This window comes from Vidua chalybeata, chromosome 7 (genome assembly GCF_026979565.1).
Source record: "Vidua chalybeata isolate OUT-0048 chromosome 7, bVidCha1 merged haplotype, whole genome shotgun sequence".
Classification (NCBI taxonomy): Eukaryota; Metazoa; Chordata; class Aves; order Passeriformes; family Viduidae; genus Vidua; species Vidua chalybeata.
The window spans coordinates 8,620,547-8,638,237 of NC_071536.1; the positions used below are offsets into that span (position 1 = coordinate 8,620,547).

Here is a 17,691-nt window from a genome sequence, read left to right on the forward strand (position 1 = left end):
CAGTGTCCTGAGTATTTATGTTGACTTTTGGCATGCAATCCTTTCCCCTCTTTTTAGAAAACCAATGAGAATTGCAGTGCTTCATCAGCCAGCTCAGCAAGACAACCCCAAAATCCAACAGATTCTGAGCAGTCCAGAAATTGTTCTGCACCAACACCTACAGCACCATCAGATTCCCAAGCAGATGGCAACCATGTGGTGTTGGATCATGATGCTCAGCCTGCTGCTGCAGGGCCCTGAGATGCTCTCATCTTTCCAAATCCAGTGCATGGAATTCTGCTTCTCACCTGGGAAACGCTGGAGTAGGAGCTCAAAAGTAGGACTTCTTCATCTTAACAATCATAATGTGATGCAGTGCAAGCTTTTTAACTATATAAAGAATATTCATATGACTACACAGAGCAACATGAGCAGGGAAGCCAAAAGGTCGGATTCTTGAGAGAAGTGATGTGGCCAGATATAATTGTAGGAAGAATTCTCGGCTGCTTTGCTAAAGCTGAGTCAAGTGCTATGAAATTTCTTTGCCCTCTGTGGAAGAAAGGGAGTTCACTCATTTGTTGAGGCACAGTGTGTCTGACTTGATTGGATAATTTTTTTTTCTTTAAATTTATTCCCAAATCAAAATTAAAAGACTTTTTTTAAGAGACACTGAGATTCCCTGAATCAGAAAATACAGATCTAAAGAAAATACCAGATCTAATAATTCTAGGAAAGTCATGAAACTGTCTCTGGAAAGATTTCTCAGAAACAGAGTTGCTTAAGAAAGCGTATCTTAATATTATGGTGACGGAATAAGTAAACCGCATGCATATTCAAAGAATATGTTTTTGAAGCTAATGTTCTGTTGTTTGAGATAGAAGTTTAGTTCTGCAAAGCAAAGGTTTTGAACTGGTGTTTTAGTGCAACACAAAAGCTGGAGGAAGGCTTCAGAAGAAGTTACCCTCTGTGCTTGCAGCGTGGGCATAAGGTTGTGTGCATTTGAGTAATTTTAAGTTTGATGTTATATTGAGACAAGAATCTTTGATCTAGATTGCACAGCCTGAGATTGATCAATGATCTTTTTGGGTTTTTTATTTGGTCCTCTATACAGGGGTTTATTTAATGCAGTGTACTTATTATGGTTATTTATTAAGAAAACAGTAAGCTTTAAGTGCCTAGGGAAGGTGGGGGGGTAAGGAAGAATCACCTAAAAATCTTAAATGTTTAGGATTAAAGGGGCAAAGTAGTGGATGCAGAAATTAAGTAGAGTGAGAGATTCTCAGGAGGAAGCAAATGTAACTCAATTGCAGTATGTTTAGGAAGTTACTTTGCCCAATGTCAAGACACTGGAGGACTTTGGATTATGTTTTGTTATGCTTCTTAATACTGTCTGCAGCCAGCTTGTGCTGGTGCATAGTGAAAATTGCTGCTGGAGGGAAATTCTCGGGCTCAGGGGAGAGTCAGGGGGTTTAGTCAGGATAGTGTTTTGGTCTATTTTCTTAAACGAGCAGCTTGTTCCCAGGAGATCCTGAGCACTCTGCTCCCATGGGACTGAGGGAGCACTTGCTCAGTTGCCCTCCTGGAAGTGAGATGTGTGTGAGGTGCGAGGCCTTCCGTGGGGAAGGTGCTGCTGGGGGACCAAGCTGAGCCAGAGGCAAGGCCAGCAGGAGCCCAGAGTCAGGGAGAGGAAGGTGGCAGCAGCTGAGCAGGGAAGGGGGTGCACAGGTTTACCCACTATGACATCGGTTAGCTTGACTGAAGGGGTGTCCCGTAGCTGTGCTTTAGCTGTGCTTTTAGAACCCACGTTCTGGCAGTGCCTGGGACCAACACCATAGACAATAAAAAGAAACATCAATGACTAGCCACTAGTTACTTTTTTTGCACTTGAACTTAAATGTACTGTACTCACATAAATCCTCATGACTTGTCTAAGTGTCCTTTAAAATCAGAAATGTATTTATTGTATGTTTGTATAACTTGGGGGAGAACTAAAGACTGAACAGGTGACAGGACAGAAGGATGCTAAAAATCATCTTGAGGCTAACCAACCATTTGTTGAGTTCATGCTGTATGGTGTTACCTCAGCTGCTACTGCATAGCACCTGGATTGTGAAGTGAAAAGCTTGTACACTGTGTTTACACTTCAGAATTGTGTATTTGAAATGCCTGCTCTTTTTGGAATTGTATAGTCATTCTATGTTGCAAAACGGACATGTACACCTGGATTTTGATATTTGTGAAACTGTAAAAACTGTGGTAAGAAATATAAAATATCCACAACATATTTAATAGTATCAACATGAACTTTTATTTTGTTCATATTTGTGTGTATTCAGCAGTGAACATAACCAACCTGAAGTGAAAATAATTCAGTGATAATGACCTTTTATTAAAGTCACTGGAGGATGCTGAACCAAGAACCTGGGAACTACTCTTGCACTGTGTTAAAATAGCATTTGATAATAAAATCTGACTGTAGGCACCAGTTCCCTTCTGTGGGGTGCAGGGAACGTAAGGGACACAAACCAATGTGCATTGTAAACTGGTCAATATGGAAGAGTGCAGGGCATCACTGTGAACACCACAGAGAACAGAGAAAAATGTAACATCCTTTGTTAAGAGAGAAAGGCTTTTGTAAGAGTTAGGGCAATGGATTAATGCCTCGATTCTGTTCCTAGATTTTCTGACTGAAAACCAAAACAACAGTACTTAACAATTGTGTTTCAGTAAGGCTGTGTCATCTCCACATATCACAGGAGCACTGTGCAAGTGAACAGGGCTCCAGTGAAAGCAGCTGGTTTTGGTAGGTTTTGTTTATGAAATGCTTTCAGGGTTGGAACAGGCTTCGGAGGACTTTTAAGGTCACTATTAGCTACCCACTAAGGTAGCCATCATTCTCCTGTTGCTGCCATTCTGTTTTGTATGCATTTAGTAGTTTCCTGCTCTACTTTGAATAGTATTTACCCATCCCTGCCAAATGGTGAATCTCACAACTACATAGAGCATGAGTTGATTTTTATTTAATTTTTATTGCTTTTAAACTTTTTTCCTTGTTGAAGTAGGTGTACCTGGTATTCTTCTAAAACATATAATTACCTAAACTGGGGGGTGGGAGGGCTTTTCCATTTAACATATTGCTTAGGTAAAACACTACCTTAATGTATAATCTGGGCTATTGTATGTAAATACATATTATGCACTTACATAGTACATATATGTACTTCCATGCCTCCATATTATGGAAGGGTAATCATCACTACCTCACTAAAGAGAGGACATCCAGAAAAACTATGCATTTGAGCTCAGACAAATCTGATTCTCTTCCTTGGCCTCAAATTGCCTGGATGGGTTCTTGGCTAACTATGAAGTACACTGAAAAAAAAACTGTGTACTTTAAAACATTAAAGAAACATTAAGACATCTCTTTGACTATCCTTTGCCTAATCTGTAATGATTTTAAGTATTCCATTTTCATGATGGTGACACAAAGATTAAATAAATCTGATTTGATCTATGGTCATTGTTCATGGGGGAGTTTCCACCCTTCTCCCAAACCAGCCAAGATAATGAGGCTTTCCTCTGTTTTCATAACTGCTTGTTGCTAGTGCAGAGCTCCCCAAGCCAAACCTGACTTCCTGAGTGTGCGTAGCAATTTAGCTGTGGATTTGGTAGCAGCAGCCTGTCTTAGGGGTGAGTCTTATTGCTAGTGGCCTTCCTAAACAAAACTCTTGTTCTGGTTTTGAATATTCTTGACTTAACAGCGAGTGCATTTTGGATCACCTGCTTGACATGGCTTTTCTCTTCTAAACATGCTTTAGATTCTGCATAGGTACTTAAAATTTTATGGCACTAAAGGGTGTGAAGTGTCTCTTTACTGTAAAATGGAAGTGTTCCTTTTAAACTGAAGCAAAGCTAAAGCAATATAAAGGAGGAAAGACCACGCCAGTAAGGTTTTAAGGCTTTCAAGCACCAACTCTGAGCTCTTGGATTATGGTATGGCCGCACTTCTTAGCACCATTGGAGGTAACGGGTTTTGTCCCTGCTGCAGTGGTGGACAAGGAGAACCCAGGACAGCACCTGCACTGCTGAAGTCATGCTGCACCACGAGGCATGTTACAAAGAACAGAGACCCCTTTTAAAGCAGATAGATCCCAGTCTGACATGCCCTTCTTGAGCACCAACTGCTCCCCTGGTGGGTTTGTAAGATCAGATGGTGAATTAATCAGAATGAATGGTCTTTTGTTTTGTGCAGTTTGTAAGACAGTAAAGGAAAACAGCAAAGTGAGAACAGAAGAATACAGGGAGAAATGACATCTGCAGGTGGATGAAGTGAGGTACACACACTACTCCCTAGCCTAGGACTGTGTAATACATAAGCTGAAAGACATGGGACTGCCTAAACTTCTCTCTGGTCCTCCCCACTTCTCCTGTGAGAAGTCCCACAGATGGCTGAGAAGGGGAAGGTAAAAGCCAGGTATCTTCCTTCATTGTTTTGCCAGGAAATATTTTCTGCTTCTTACTCCTTGAACAAATTACTGAGTACTCTGAGGCCAGTGGAGCTCTGTGTGGGTTATCTGCATTCCCAGTTCCAGGCTCACAGCAGCACTCTGGCTCTGCTAATAGCAGTTTCTCCAAGCAGCTGAAACTGCCTCAGCCTTTGTGGCCTTTTTGGGGCTCTCGAGAGGCCTGGAATAGACAGCAGCACCCACCTGAGGTAAGCTGACACTGAAACTGAAGGCAGTAGCAAAAATGTTTGGGGATGGAAAACCTCTCCTGAACCATCTCCATTGTCAGAGGTGGGAGAAGCAGAGGGCTGGAGAAAGGTTTAGCAGAAGATCTGCTACAAGAGGGAATAAAGTATGTAAATAAACAAAGGCTGGGAAAGAACAAAATGCAGTGTAACTACAGCGGAGGTCAAGAACAGAATAATATGGGCAGAGGGTGAAAAGTCAGGCAACGTTCTGAGGAACAAGGAGAGCTTAAAACTAAAGGTAGAAGCAGGATGAAGCTAACAGACCAGCCTAGCCAGAAGAGGAAACAAACCTCGTTAATGCAGCTGACTGCATTAACTCTCTATGAAAAGTCTCACAAACAACGAACACAGTTTATCGACACTCTAACAGCATTATCAGAAGTCTTGACACAAAGGGTATTTAGTATAAAGGAGAGTATTAAAAATGGCTTTTCCTCCCTCTAGTGCTCAGCACAGAGGACATGACGATGGAAAGGGCCAAAACAGATTCCCTGTTTACTAGAGGTAGTGTCCTTGGTAAAAGAAGGCATCCTCGTGGACAGGCTGTCTCCTGTACTTGCCTTAGAAATACACAATATTTGTTTACCTAATGAAAATACCCATAGCATGAGATTTCTCTTCACTTGAACAGCCCCTGTGGTTTTCTTCCGTTGCTCTAATAGGTAACAGCAATGATACATGAAACAGTTTTTTCAAAAATCCGTCTTTGTCCACCAGCAGCCACAAGAAAAGGCCAAGTGTGAGTTCTCATTCTGTATCCTCCCTTTCTAGGACAAGTGTGTTTTCTGTCTCTTTTTTGTTATTGTTGTTGTTTCTCAAAGCTCAGAGCAGCTCAGTAGCATATGGAAATGGAATTTGTGTATGCATTTCATTTTCATTCTCCTCATCTTCTTCATGGACAGAATTGGCTGGCTCATCTTGCTCAGACTGTGCCCTTGTCTCAAACAGCTGCTCTTCCAGGAAGAAGCTCCCAATGCCATACTGCTCATCATGTGCTTTTGTTTCTGCAGGTGAGACATGGGGAGATCCCAGAACAAAAGCTGCAAACCTGCCAAATTTTGAAAGGGAGAAGTTACCAGCTGAGAAATTAAAAGAAGAAATACTGTAAATTCTAGGAGTATTGCTATTTAAGGAATGTTGTAAGGACATCCCCACAGGCAGTGCAGATGAGGGGAAATTCCAATAACGGATGGCAACAACCGGAAAGATTGGTTTTCCCAACTCATCTTTTCAGTGTTTTCTGCAGAACTAACTTTTGCTCTTTTGGAAACCTCTGCAAGGTCTTGTGACTAAGCAAGAAGATCTAACTTAGTTTTCACATCTTGTCAGTACTTGCAGGGTAATCAAGCATTTGTACAGTGGGGTAGTTGGTACTTTTATTTCTTTAAAAGTAAATTAATGCTGTAGCATATTTGAAACAAAGACTGTAAGAATTCAGGTGTGTTGATATCGCTAATGAAAGGAAAAAATAGCAAGAATTCTGCACTCCTACATTGTATGTAGTCACCTTGTTGCTGGTGCTGCGTGCACACTGTGGGCAAGCTGAGCTCAAGTCTTCCCAAAGAATTCCTGCCTCCAGTGAAGCTGGAGTTGCAGACTGGGAATTCTGCAGCTGCTCCAAGTCATTGCCCAAACAAAGCATGAACTTAGTGCTGTCCCTATTCTGCAATCCCCCACAAATCTTCCTTTCAGTGGGCAACTCCATTGAGGAGAGAGAAGGGAGCTGGAGGTTTCTGGCAAGAGTGTGGGAACAGACGGCAGTTCTGACACCTGGGTAAGTGTCGACAGCATCAGAGAAATGTATGAAAAAGGAAATGCAGCTACATTCTGGAGTTCTGGTAAACTGATCAATAATTTACATTTCTGTGAGATGAACGTCGTCACCTCGCTCTTCTTGGAAGCTCTGTTAGTCTAAATGGGGAATAGGTTTGCCTTGGGATGAACCACAGTCTGATGCTTAATGGGAGGTGGGAGGGGTTCTCCAAATCCTATTGCTGTTGGTTCTCCTTTTTATTTCCCTATTCTCAACAAGTGAACAGTTTGTAACAACTCTCTTAATGAAATGACGGCTAGAAAATACGTGTGTCTGAAGTTGTTTTGTACATTTGGTGGTATTTAGTTCTACAATACAAAAGTAAGCTATCACTTTTTTTTTCTCTCTCCATCATTCTAAAGAAGGCAAGCAGCTTAGAAAGTAAGACTGTTTAACACTAAATCTATAAAACCTGGTAGAGAGGCTGTCTGCGTGCCAGTCCAAGGAAGATGAAGGTTCTGAAACTGGGTTTAACTTGTTATTGAATAAATTCCAAACAGACTGGGGTTCCTTTAAAATCGTGACACTTGGTTCTTGGCAAGGACTAAGTCTTTGTGGCTGGTTAGTATATGAAACTCTGCTTCTGATCTCTTCAAGTTTTTGTTTTGATGGGAATACACTGTTATGATTAATTTTATCTTCTGCAGGGTTTTCTGGCTTTACTTGCTTGACCTTTCCTGACCTATATTTGTCTTAGGTTTATCTCTTAAGCTATACATGGCACAGCTCTTCTACTTGCTAGTTGCAAGCATTGATTTCTTTCTCTGTATTCTTAGTCTTAGATAGTGATACTTCAATAATAGGATTCCCTGACTGTGCGGATTTGCAGTTGGAGAACTTAGTATACGTAATATTTGAGTATGTATCTTCACTGTGCCCCAGTTTTACACCACAGAAAAGGGCATCGCTCTAAAACCTGAAGGAGGGCAATTTCCCTGGTTAGAGAGCCACCAGGGTCACTGCAAGAGCTTACAGAGACACTGTAGAAGCCTCTAAGTTCTATGACCGTGAATCAGCTGTGAAGGTCTGCAAACTCCCAAGAGTAATTTGTGGTCAGGGAGGAACAAATAGAAGTTTAATGCCACCAGCGAGTAATACCCTTGAGAGGTGTGGCTGTGGTCCTGAGTGGGATATGCAAGATAAACACACCTGGAACAGTGCCTGAAGTGGCATTTAGGTCTGCAATGTGTTTCCTGTTTTAGAGGAGCCAGGTTGTCTTACCTGTGTGGAGCCTGGAGTTTGGATACAGCTATCCATGATGGGAAGTCAGGGCTCCTGCAGAATGAGCGCAGCTCCTCCAGAGCTCTGATAGTTTCGCTTTCACCTTGTTCTCGATACTCCTCTTCAGTAAGGTATTTAAACACCAATTTTTTTGATTTAAAGTGGTGCTTCATTTTTCTAGAACGAAATTAAAATAATCAGTATTTATAAAGTCTTCTGGCACGTAATTATCAGCCCTTTTTCTCTATACCTGCTACTAACATGCATTAGTCACCTCTACCCTTTTAAGAGAACAAGCTGCATTCTTACGTTTGAGGACAAAGTATGTAATGTTTGCTAGCCTGTTTACCCTAGGTTCTTAACCAAAGCTGTAGAATTTCACATTATATTTAATGAGCTTTAGATGAGCTTTAGATCAGGTCCTTATTGTGTATGCATGGACTAAAATCTCACAGAATTAAAGAGATGGCTGCTTGCTCAGCCATTTTTAGGTGCAAAATGCAAAATGTGTCTGTGCATGCACTGAATCAAAACCCAGTCTGCATATGTTACTTCAAAGATAAGCAATGCTCTAAGCCTGCTGTGAGTTGTTCGTGTTGTTTACTAGATAGCTTCTCTTAAATCTTGCTCTGAATTACAAAACTGAGTAGTCTGAGGCCAAAATGTTTACAATCTGATAGTTTTTTAGTTGCTGCGTAGCGATGTATAATATAATTAGATATAAATTAGAAAGTGTGCCATGTTCTGTTTCCTTCTGTCAACTGCTTTCAATTTAAATGTTGTGATGAGTTAAGATAAGCAAGGGCTGGATGCCCACAAAACTTTCAGCTCTGTATAAAAACACCTGCTCCAACATCAGCAGCATTCAACCTTCCTCCTTATATCCCTTTAAAGCAGAGAACTGTAGCCGTTGTTTAGGCTAAATGGTGAAGGGTCTTGCTGGCTCAGTGAGATACACTGTTCTTAGAAGAAATACTGCAAGACTCTAAATTATTTAGATATATTTGCTGCTCTGAACTGTGTATCTGGCATCATGGCCTCACAGTTTGATGCTGTGGCTTAAGGATTTTGAAACAGAAAAATTCGAAAGCCCTTAGCAATCTCCTAAGAGAGATTTGTAGAGCTGTATTTCTTCACAGAAGCATCAGTTCATGAAAACCAAAAAGAGAGAACCACATGAAGAATAAACTACAGTGTTTCAGAGTAAAACTCTAAAGTAAAAGTGAACTTGTGACCACATCCTACTGATTCCAGAGTGTTCTGAACCTGCTTACAACAGGTGCTGATCTTAGATGTTGCTTTTGAAACAGCTGTTACTATTCAGCTGCAGACAAAAATTGGTCTATAACAAATGATAAATTCTACATAAAATAAAAAAGCTTCAACTCAGGCCACACTTCAGCAAGTAAAAAGAGAAGACAAGACTAAAGCAATATGTTCTTCAAAACTAAACAGTGTATATAAAAAAAAAAAAAAGAACAACCCCAAATTATTTGGTTTTTATTATTATGCCAGTTCTAGCCTTTCCCTCTTCCTACTCTGCGGTTCAGCAGAGTCCACAGCTATGGAACAGTCTGTACTAAAGACTGAAGCTGGATGCAATCCATCACTGAAGGTAAAAAAACAGATGTCAATTGGCAGGGCTTTTTAGAATCTTCATTTGAGCGTTGCACTTGTGCTAAAACGTACTTCAAATTCAAGGATGAGCAAACACATTGTTCCTGCATTGCTACTGCAAACACTTAGCAAGTTAAGTTCTACCTACTGCAAGCAGTTCCTGTTCAATTCCACAATGTAAATGGGCCTCTAGGAATACTGAGGAATATCTCCATATTCTGATAAATTGCTTCTATGAATGACAGGGAGAAAAACTAAAATAATGGAGAACACTATTTTGTGGACATGTGATTTTAGTCTCTGCACTCTCTTCAACCTCCAAGGACTGTCTCTTTTGAACAGCTGCATCCTTGGTGATGGTACACTGTTTTATCCCTAAGATTCCATATGAGTTCCCTGCAGCTTCTCTCGCTGCACGTCAAACCAAGGCAGTATTGCTGCAGTCTCATCAATCAAACAGAAATGTTCTGGTTGCCATATGCTGTGGACTAGAAGGTGCTACATTTGTCCTTAAGAACACAGTCACACTTCTCCATTATCCACAGAACAAAACTCATGCTTAAAACTGCCAAGTGGAAAATAATTTCTGTGTCTCGGGACCTTACACCTATCCTAAGGCAGTTTCACATTTGGCAAAATTCTGAACTAGTATTAGAAATTCCTAAACCATTATTGAAGTGTAGCGTTTTTTTCATGATCAGCTTCCAGTATTTCCTGGTTCTCCCAGGACTTGGACACTGACAAACAGACACAAACCTGGCAATATGACAGGCAGCACCCAGGGGGTAACACAGGCCTTTGGAGCAGAGGCTGACTGCTATGACTGCATATGCAACTTGAGGGATGGTGACACCAAAGTAGATCAGGACAAAGGCTGTTAATTGGAGCGTCCATGTGAACAAGGTCATGCTGAGCTCTGTGGTCAGTGGCCCATGCTGATAGCAAATGGCAAAGCTGGTAATCCCAACAGCCAGAAAATACCCTGTAGGAACAGAAAAGGACATGGAGAAAAAGATGCAAACTACCCCTATAAACTTTACTTTGCTTCACAAAGCTTGCAGCTGCTGTGAAGTGTAGCCTGCTGATTTTTGTGTTGTCTTACAGACATGATGGTTTATGTGCTTTCTATTTCCAAAGTGTGCCAAGAGTTCACAAGGTTATCTCTGAACAGCTTTTAGCCAATGCTGTGGGCTGCACATGAATTCTCCTCACGTGACCATGTCGAGGCAGGTGTCAGATCAATAGGTTTGTCAGCCCCTGCAGCCACATCCCATTCCCAGTGTGTGCATCCATTTCCCACATCCAGCAAACTGAAAACCAGAGGAGCTGCTCTTTTGCTCTTACAGGCAAAGTATGTAACAGCAAATCAATGAGCAAATAATGCAAGCAAAATCTGCTCTTAGCACTAGTCCTCTGCATCAAAATCTTTATTTAATGATACAATGTGAGTAAACACTCATTTAAGTGGATTAGGAACCTTTAGAATGTTTCAACATCCATGGCTTAGGAGAAAATAGAAACTCTATAAATGAGTCACTTGATTTTCTTTTTTTATGGGCAGGTATTCATATGACCACTAAATTAAACCAAAATCTGCAGCACATTTCTTGGTAATTTTCTTACCCAACAGGTAGTTTTTGTGTTCAGACCACAACCACTGTAAATTCTCTTTGAAGCAGTAAATAAAATAGAGAGAGACCATCCAGGAGCCACTCATTAAAATCCAGAAGGTACTGTGCTAGAAATTAAAAATAAAATAAAAAAGTTTTAAAAACTTCACCAAAAAAAAAAATTCAAGCCAGATTCAGGACCGTTTTTTTCCAAAGGAACTCACAGGCAAAAACAGATGTGAAATTCTTTAGACCTACAGGGTTTGAGACTTCCACTGCACAGTCCTCTGCATGCTACAACAAAACAGTATCAATTCCAAGCAGAGCAACTGCATCCCTGTATTTGTGCATGATGTCCCAAGTCACAGTATAACCCTACTGACCTGTGTTCCCAATTAACATATCTCAGCAATATTATGAGAATGCACAGGCTTTATAAAACTAAAGGAAAATTTCACAACTGCCTTACAATTAATTGTCTTTGGTAAATGGAAGAGAATCTGTCTCAGTTGCCACTGTATTTTTATTTAGATTGATTCACAGATTCAAAGATAAGCTTAGCTCCAGTTCAATAAAAATTATTTATGTTTCAGAATGAACTCTTCTTGTACATCACCAACACCTGCTCAGTTTAAACTCAGGAGAGTTTAAACTAAATAGAACTTGACTCTGACCTAACTCTATTTACTTGATTCAAGCAATCCTGCAGTCATTTCAATGCAGTTACCTGGCCACAAAACCAGAACAAGGTCAGAATCTGGCTCTGTACTGTCACTTCTTTGTATTATGATGATTACTATTATTCTGTTTTATAAATGTAGATTTACCCTTGGAATAAACCTTTTAAGTGTCAACAGGACAAAGACTAGCAGAGCAAGAACACCCAGTATTACTCCAGAAAGGTAAAAGAACTTGGCGCTCCTGTAAAGAGAACAAGAGAGAATATGGTGAGAAGTATCATTTGTAATTGGTTAAGATGCCAACATTTGTAAAAATAGCAGTGATCTTCAACAAGAACTTAAATCAGCTGTAAATTAGAGTTGTAGTTATATGGTTAACAGGCCCAGTTCAGGTAATAAATCTGTGTAAGGAAAAATTCCCAACAGATACTTAAGGTCACTGGAGTTACAGGTTAAGAGACTGTGCTGGGGTTTTTTAAAGCTCACACTATTTCTGATTGCATTGACCTTCCAGTCTCTAGCATGCAGAAGAAAATGAAATAACCAATATGGTTCTGTACTGCAAGAGAAGTTTTATTTTCATTTTAAATGCAGAAAACCCTCCACAAACCCACAAGTTTTTTTTTTCCTAAGCATATGTCTTTATAAATTCAATCTTCTTAATTCAGAGTTAATGCTGTAAAACCTATTGCTGCTCTGCTTGTTTTAGAGGTGCCTCCTGACAATTATTTTGTGACTCACTTTGCTTTGAAGTTGTGTGCACATATTTTGCTGTAACAACTGAGTACCCTCCCTTACGTGCTATGAAAAATGTGCATCAGAAGAAAGGCTGGTACAAAGGTGGAGGCAGAAGAGGCCCCAGATGACTTCATCCTAAATATTTCCCCCCAGGGAAAGGCTTCATTAATAATTAGCATTATTTAGCATTCAGCTATCCTCAATGGTCTACAAAAGAGAAAAAGGACTTTTCTGATCCACACACTTGCGCACTGAGGATGGATTGTCTTGGTGTCCCCCAGTGCAGGAAGCTTGGATACAAAAACCCTAACACAGCTGATTGATAAACAGAGTTAGGCACTCCAAGATATGTCACAATCTGTCCAAACACAAATGGTATGAGGAAGTTTTAAATATATATTCAGTTCCTTATTTCACTTTCCCAAAGAACTGCCTCTTTAGCTTAGCAAACAGACCAAAGATGCACAGGCTTTGGGAAAGAAGGTCAAAAGCAGCCAGTACTCACCTGCTCAGGCTGTTTGCAAAATGGAACAGAAAAATTCCAGCTACAAACAAAAACAAGAGCTTTCCATCTAGCACTAAAAAAGGGGGAAAGAAATAGAAATTGACTTTAGACTAATTCAATCTGAAATGCTGATTATATAAAATATCAACAGAAAAGTCCCAAGCTTCTTACAGAAGAGATGGTACATTCAGTAGCACTGGCAATACTGAGCCATCTGTAATCTGAATTCAAAGATTTGGTACTTACTTTCTCTTTTCACCCTCACAATGTATGGTTCAATTTTGAAGGGTTGTATTTTGAAACAAACATCCTCTCCATATTGTTTTATGCTCAGAAAAGTTTCTGTACATGTCTCGGGCTTCCAGAGGATTTGAACAGCACATGCAACAAACTCAAAAACAGTTTCTGAATTCCGACAGTTGTTTTTTTCTGAAATAGGCTCAAACCGGAACTTTTCTCTGCTGCTAACTTTTATCTAGAAACAAAGAACAGAATACACAAAAAGCAGCTCAGAATCACTGTGGGTTTTTGTGAACTATATTGCATATCAGCCATGCATGTGGTAATGAAAATCAATCTTAATTGTTTAGTATTGGTTATTTATATTATGCAAAGATTAATTGTTTACAGTTAATCACCTTACAGGGTAATTCAGAGAACTCACTGGCAGCAAAGTTCAGTGGAGGCACCTCAATCCATCCAAAAGCACAGTGGGTTTAGTTTTACTGTGACACTTGCCCACACAAATTTCCAACAAAGCCACTAATATCTGACTGACCACAGTTTGTTTTGTGCCCCTGCCTCCTGCCCCTCCTGAACCGTAACAAATTAGAGTTGCTTTTCTTTATAATGCAATCTTCTTGTTGGGGATATAAGAGGGATGAGAAAAATGAAATATAGCATAACCAGAAATTTAAATAGAAGCACATTCCTGTTGGATATTTTGGTTTTTTTTTTTTTTTTTTTTTTGCTGGTTCCCAGTGCCCTCCCCCACCAAACTGGCAAAAGATCTTGTCCATCTTCTAAGTTGAGGTGATTTTCCTGAGGACTCTGATACATTCATCAGGGCCTACTAGACAACAGAGACCCATCTGCAAAAACAGCGATGCCATGGGTACTAAAAGGAGACAATGTGTCAGCAAGCAATTTGTTGTGGAAAAATTCTGGACTTCTTGCTTTTAAACATTGACTCCAGGAACGTTTGTGTGACTGATGGAGGGTTTTACCACCTGGAGCCTTCTACCATTCATAAATACACCTGCAACATGCTCCTGAGGAAAACAGTCCTGGGAACAGACAAAGAGATGTTCCATTTTCTTATACCTGAGAGCAAAGTCCTCCAACAGAGACAAAATGAAACAGTTTCCTTCCTTTGTCTGGAGACATACTTCTCAGGAAAGAAAAGGAACCATGGAGATGGTTAGCTCATTCCTTTAGCTGTTACTGCCTCCACTCTTGAAGGGATTTTTATTTGCTTCAAACTAATCTCTAAATGTGTGTCTTGTCAGATGACCCTCTGCTACTCAGGAGAACAAACACACTGCTGCTGCTGTTTGTTCATTAGTCACAATCTAACAAGTCTTTGGTTCTTACACTTTGGTGCACTGTAGTGAGAAAGCCACAGAACTGCATGTAGTCCTCAGATTTGGAAGTTCCATAAAGGCAGTTGGTGATAAGCAAAAGCATTTGTTGCAGAGGCTAACAATGATTGACAGAAAAGGTGTGCGAGAAAATAATACACAATCCTAAATTAATGTTTTTGTGCCACCATCATACTCCAAGCCAGAGACCAAACCTCACTGCATCCCAACTGGAGGCTCATAATGCTGCATTTTTATCACGGTCCCAACTGTTTAATTCCATAGAGATGCTGCCCTGATCTTGCTAACTGGCCACATGGTTTGCTGGGAAAAGCTCACGTGAAATGTACTGACTGACCCCCAGAACAGCCTCTCACCTGGACAGTCGACCACAGGTACTGTAAGTGAAAGGTTCTGTTTTGCACATAGCAGTAACAGTTTTCATCCTGCTTCTGGATGACATCCATTTCTTGCAATAAGCTGCAGTTTTTACCTGGGGGGAGCAAAAAAGTTAATTTTAGGCATGTGTCAAAATACAAATGTCTAATTTTAGTCCATTTCATTGTTGTAAATGCCGACAGAAACATGTTCAATATGATTTAGATGGAAATTCAAATTGGACTTTTAATCAAGTTATTTAGGCTCCAACGTAAACTGCAACACCTTTGGAAAAAAAATAACCAGGGTGGTATTTTTAAAAAATGTAATCCAGAAAAGCTTGGCTTCAGTGTCAGTGTTTTGATGGTACTGGAATAGGGCCTCTGGGCCAAATTCACTGCTGGCATGAGTGGGTGTAACTCCACCAGTGTTCCCTGTACCAGTGGTGAATGCAAATGTGGGAGTCTGAGCAGGTAAACAGACTTACATATTAACACAGTCATTTAGCACATGACACGGCTGCTGATCACAAAAGTCATACTCCTCTCCCTCAGAAATGTTTCTGATGTTAAATCACACAACTCTTCTTTTTAGAACATTTTTTTCTCCTGTCCCAGTCCAGCCATGGCATGTAATAAGGGAACTGCACTGACAGCTCACCATAAATCGTTGGGATTAGAGATGTGAATTGTTCTAACCCTCCTGAAACGTTAGTGAACCCCTGTGATCTTCAGAATTAAGACTGCACTTTTAAGCAGAAACGGACCTAAAAGATTAATGGAGCAAAGTTTCAGATACATTCTGATCTATATACATGTGTAAAATATACCTTACAGTGCATTACCACAGTGTTTCAAGAACATAATTAAAGAGAAGCATAGAGGAAATAATTACACATCCGAACAGAGGGATTCATCTAGCTTACTGAATAGAAAATGTAGGTCTCAGCCAAGCTCAGTAATAACTGCTAACATGCTGTCATGCACTCAGAGCAGCAAAATGGGTATATGCAGTCTCAATCCAGACAAGGAGATGCCGTTTGCAGGTAAAAACCTGCTGTGTCTCTATAAGGAAGATGAAATTAGGCTAAATTATATTTTAACAAATTTAGTTAAGCCAATGAAAAATACTGTGTAGATGTTCTTACTTAGGTTTATTATAGTTCTTAGGTTTATTATAGCATTACAGAATTACTGTCCACACATGATCCTACTAAACTGGTTTAACCTTAAAATTTGGGCATTTTTTTCTTGTGGAAAAATGACCCATCGGATTAATTTTCATCCATGGCATCCATGGCAAATCCAGTGGGAGGGAGCACAACCGCTCAGACAAGCACTGGCTGTACCTTTAGACAGGCACTTTCACAAAAGTCATCGCAGGATGCTGCAAAAGGATTATTTGTCACTGACGTGCTGCCGACTGACTGACGCAGCAAGGAGGTGAGGCTGGGCACTACCCAGGCCTAAAACCAGGATAATCCAGTAACAGGAAATGGCAGGGCCGAAACACAGCCCAGGGTGTCCACACCTCCCCTGAAGGGCATCGTAGGATCTCCTGCCACTATGGATAAAGTATGCATCCGTGTCAAAGGCAATGTCATCCACATACAAGGCTAGCAAGGATATTCTTACTACGCAAAGTTTTGAGGCATTTTTCTTGAGAAAAAACAGCGACTTGAGATGTTGCATCAGCTCCACAGAATGAAACAATGATGTTCCAAAAGGAGAGATGCTTCTGAACAGGTATCTCTGAGGTGGTGCTGGGTTTAGCTATTGGGAGGACACAAAGTATAGTAACTCTCAAATTCTGAGTCTGCAAGCAAAGAAATTCGAAATTATGAACCATCAGCATCTGCTGCAGAATCCGCAGGATGCCCGAGACTCGAGAACGTCAGTGCAGGGAGGAAGCCGGTTCTCAAGTTCCTTATTGCTACTACAACTGAGCACAGCCTTTAGGGGTTTGCCTGCCCTCAAGTATGTTAATTAAAGATCTGTTCTACACCCGATTCCCCTAGCCCGAGCTTCCGAGGAAGCCAGAGGGAGTCGCACACCCAGAGGCAGCTCCCGGCCCCGCCGCTGGAGCGGGAGGGACGCGCCCGGCCTTTGTGTGCCGCGGTCCCTTTGTCCCTGCGGGCTCGCCCGGGCCGGTTCCCAGCGCCCCTGCTCTCCCGGCCACGGCGCGGGGCCGTCCTGCGGGACCCGAACTGCGACGGGAGAACAGGGGGACACGGCAAAGCGCCTCAGGCCGCGGCTGCCCCGGCTCCGCTGCAGCTGCCGGCGGGGCGCGGCGGCCCCGACCCGTCAGCCGGGCAGCGCCATGTTGGGCGGCAGCGGGAGCGGAGCGCGTCCCGGCTCCCGAGGGGATGGGGCTGAGGAACCCCCGGCCTGTGAGCACCCGCCCTGCCCCGGGGCCGGGAGGGGACGGGCAGTACCTGCTGGCGGCGCCTCCCCGCTGCCCGCGGCCGCCCCGGGCAGCGCCAGCCGGACGAGCAGCAGGAGCAGCCCCGGCCCCGGGCGGGCCCGCGGGCGCTGCCGCCGGCGGGGCGGCCGCGCCGGACCCATGCGGCCGCCGCCGGCTCCAGGCTCGGCCCTCGCGGCCGGCGAAGGGCGGGGCAGGGGCGGCGCGGGCCCGCTGCCCGCTCCCCCCGCAGGGCCGCCGGCGGCCCGGGGCCGGGGCTGGGGCTCCACCCGCGGCACCCAGCGCTTGTGCGGGAGCAGCCGTGCGGGGCCCGTCTGGAGGGTGACACCTCGCCTTCGGCCCCTCTTCCGCCTGCCGTGGGGTTAAGAGGGTGCGCTTGGGAAGAAGGGAGGAAAA

At 42.3% G+C, this 17,691-nt stretch overlaps 2 protein-coding genes across 29 annotated transcripts in view; one reads left to right on the forward strand and one right to left on the reverse strand.

Annotated features, from left to right (window-relative positions):
- MFSD6 (major facilitator superfamily domain containing 6) overlaps positions 1–6,834 on the forward strand; it is a 51,409-nt gene extending 44,575 nt beyond the window's left edge. For 21 of the 25 annotated variants that reach the window (XM_053948257.1, XM_053948256.1, XM_053948258.1 and 18 more), the window contains one exon: positions 58–2,263. In XM_053948257.1, coding sequence (XP_053804232.1) covers positions 58–240 — 183 coding nt within the window. In that variant the 3' untranslated portion in view covers positions 241–2,263. Of the gene's footprint in view, positions 1–57; positions 2,264–5,742 lie in introns of those variants that run through there. The other 4 variants (XM_053948277.1, XM_053948278.1, XR_008431924.1 and 1 more) reach the window with 3 other exon arrangements.
- On the reverse strand, positions 2,264–17,397 carry NEMP2 (nuclear envelope integral membrane protein 2). 4 transcript variants are annotated; one of them, XM_053948282.1, is made up of 10 exons: positions 16,928–17,175; positions 16,509–16,646; positions 14,874–14,989; positions 13,163–13,391; positions 12,917–12,989; positions 11,821–11,914; positions 11,007–11,121; positions 10,140–10,365; positions 7,767–7,943; positions 2,264–5,780 (listed from the first exon to the last, which is right to left on the reverse strand). In XM_053948282.1, exons 3-10 carry the CDS (start codon positions 14,961–14,963, stop codon positions 5,555–5,557), a joined length of 1,230 nt encoding a protein of 409 aa, XP_053804257.1. In that variant the 5' UTR covers positions 14,964–14,989; positions 16,509–16,646; positions 16,928–17,175; the 3' UTR covers positions 2,264–5,554. The 4 variants fall into 4 exon arrangements, with proteins under 4 accessions (XP_053804257.1, XP_053804258.1, XP_053804255.1 ...); XM_053948283.1 differs by lacking the exons at positions 16,509–16,646; positions 16,928–17,175 and adding an exon at positions 17,309–17,397; XM_053948280.1 differs by having other exon boundaries at positions 16,509–16,935.
- Between the last annotated feature and the right edge of the window lie 294 nt (positions 17,398–17,691).

Excerpts from the sequence above, each read along its gene's own strand:
- NEMP2 (XM_053948280.1), bottom strand. The coding sequence starts at position 16,728 with ATGCTGATGGTTCATAATTTCGAATTTCTTTGCTTGCAGACTCAGAAT. Across the intron at positions 11,915-12,916 it reads TTTGCAAACAGCCTGAGCAG|GAGCGCCAAGTTCTTTTACC; the intron begins GTGAGTACTGGC and ends TTCTCTTTACAG. Across the intron at positions 10,366-11,006 it reads ACACAAAAACTACCTGTTGG|GGTATTTTCTGGCTGTTGGG; the intron begins GTAAGAAAATTA and ends CTGTTCCTACAG.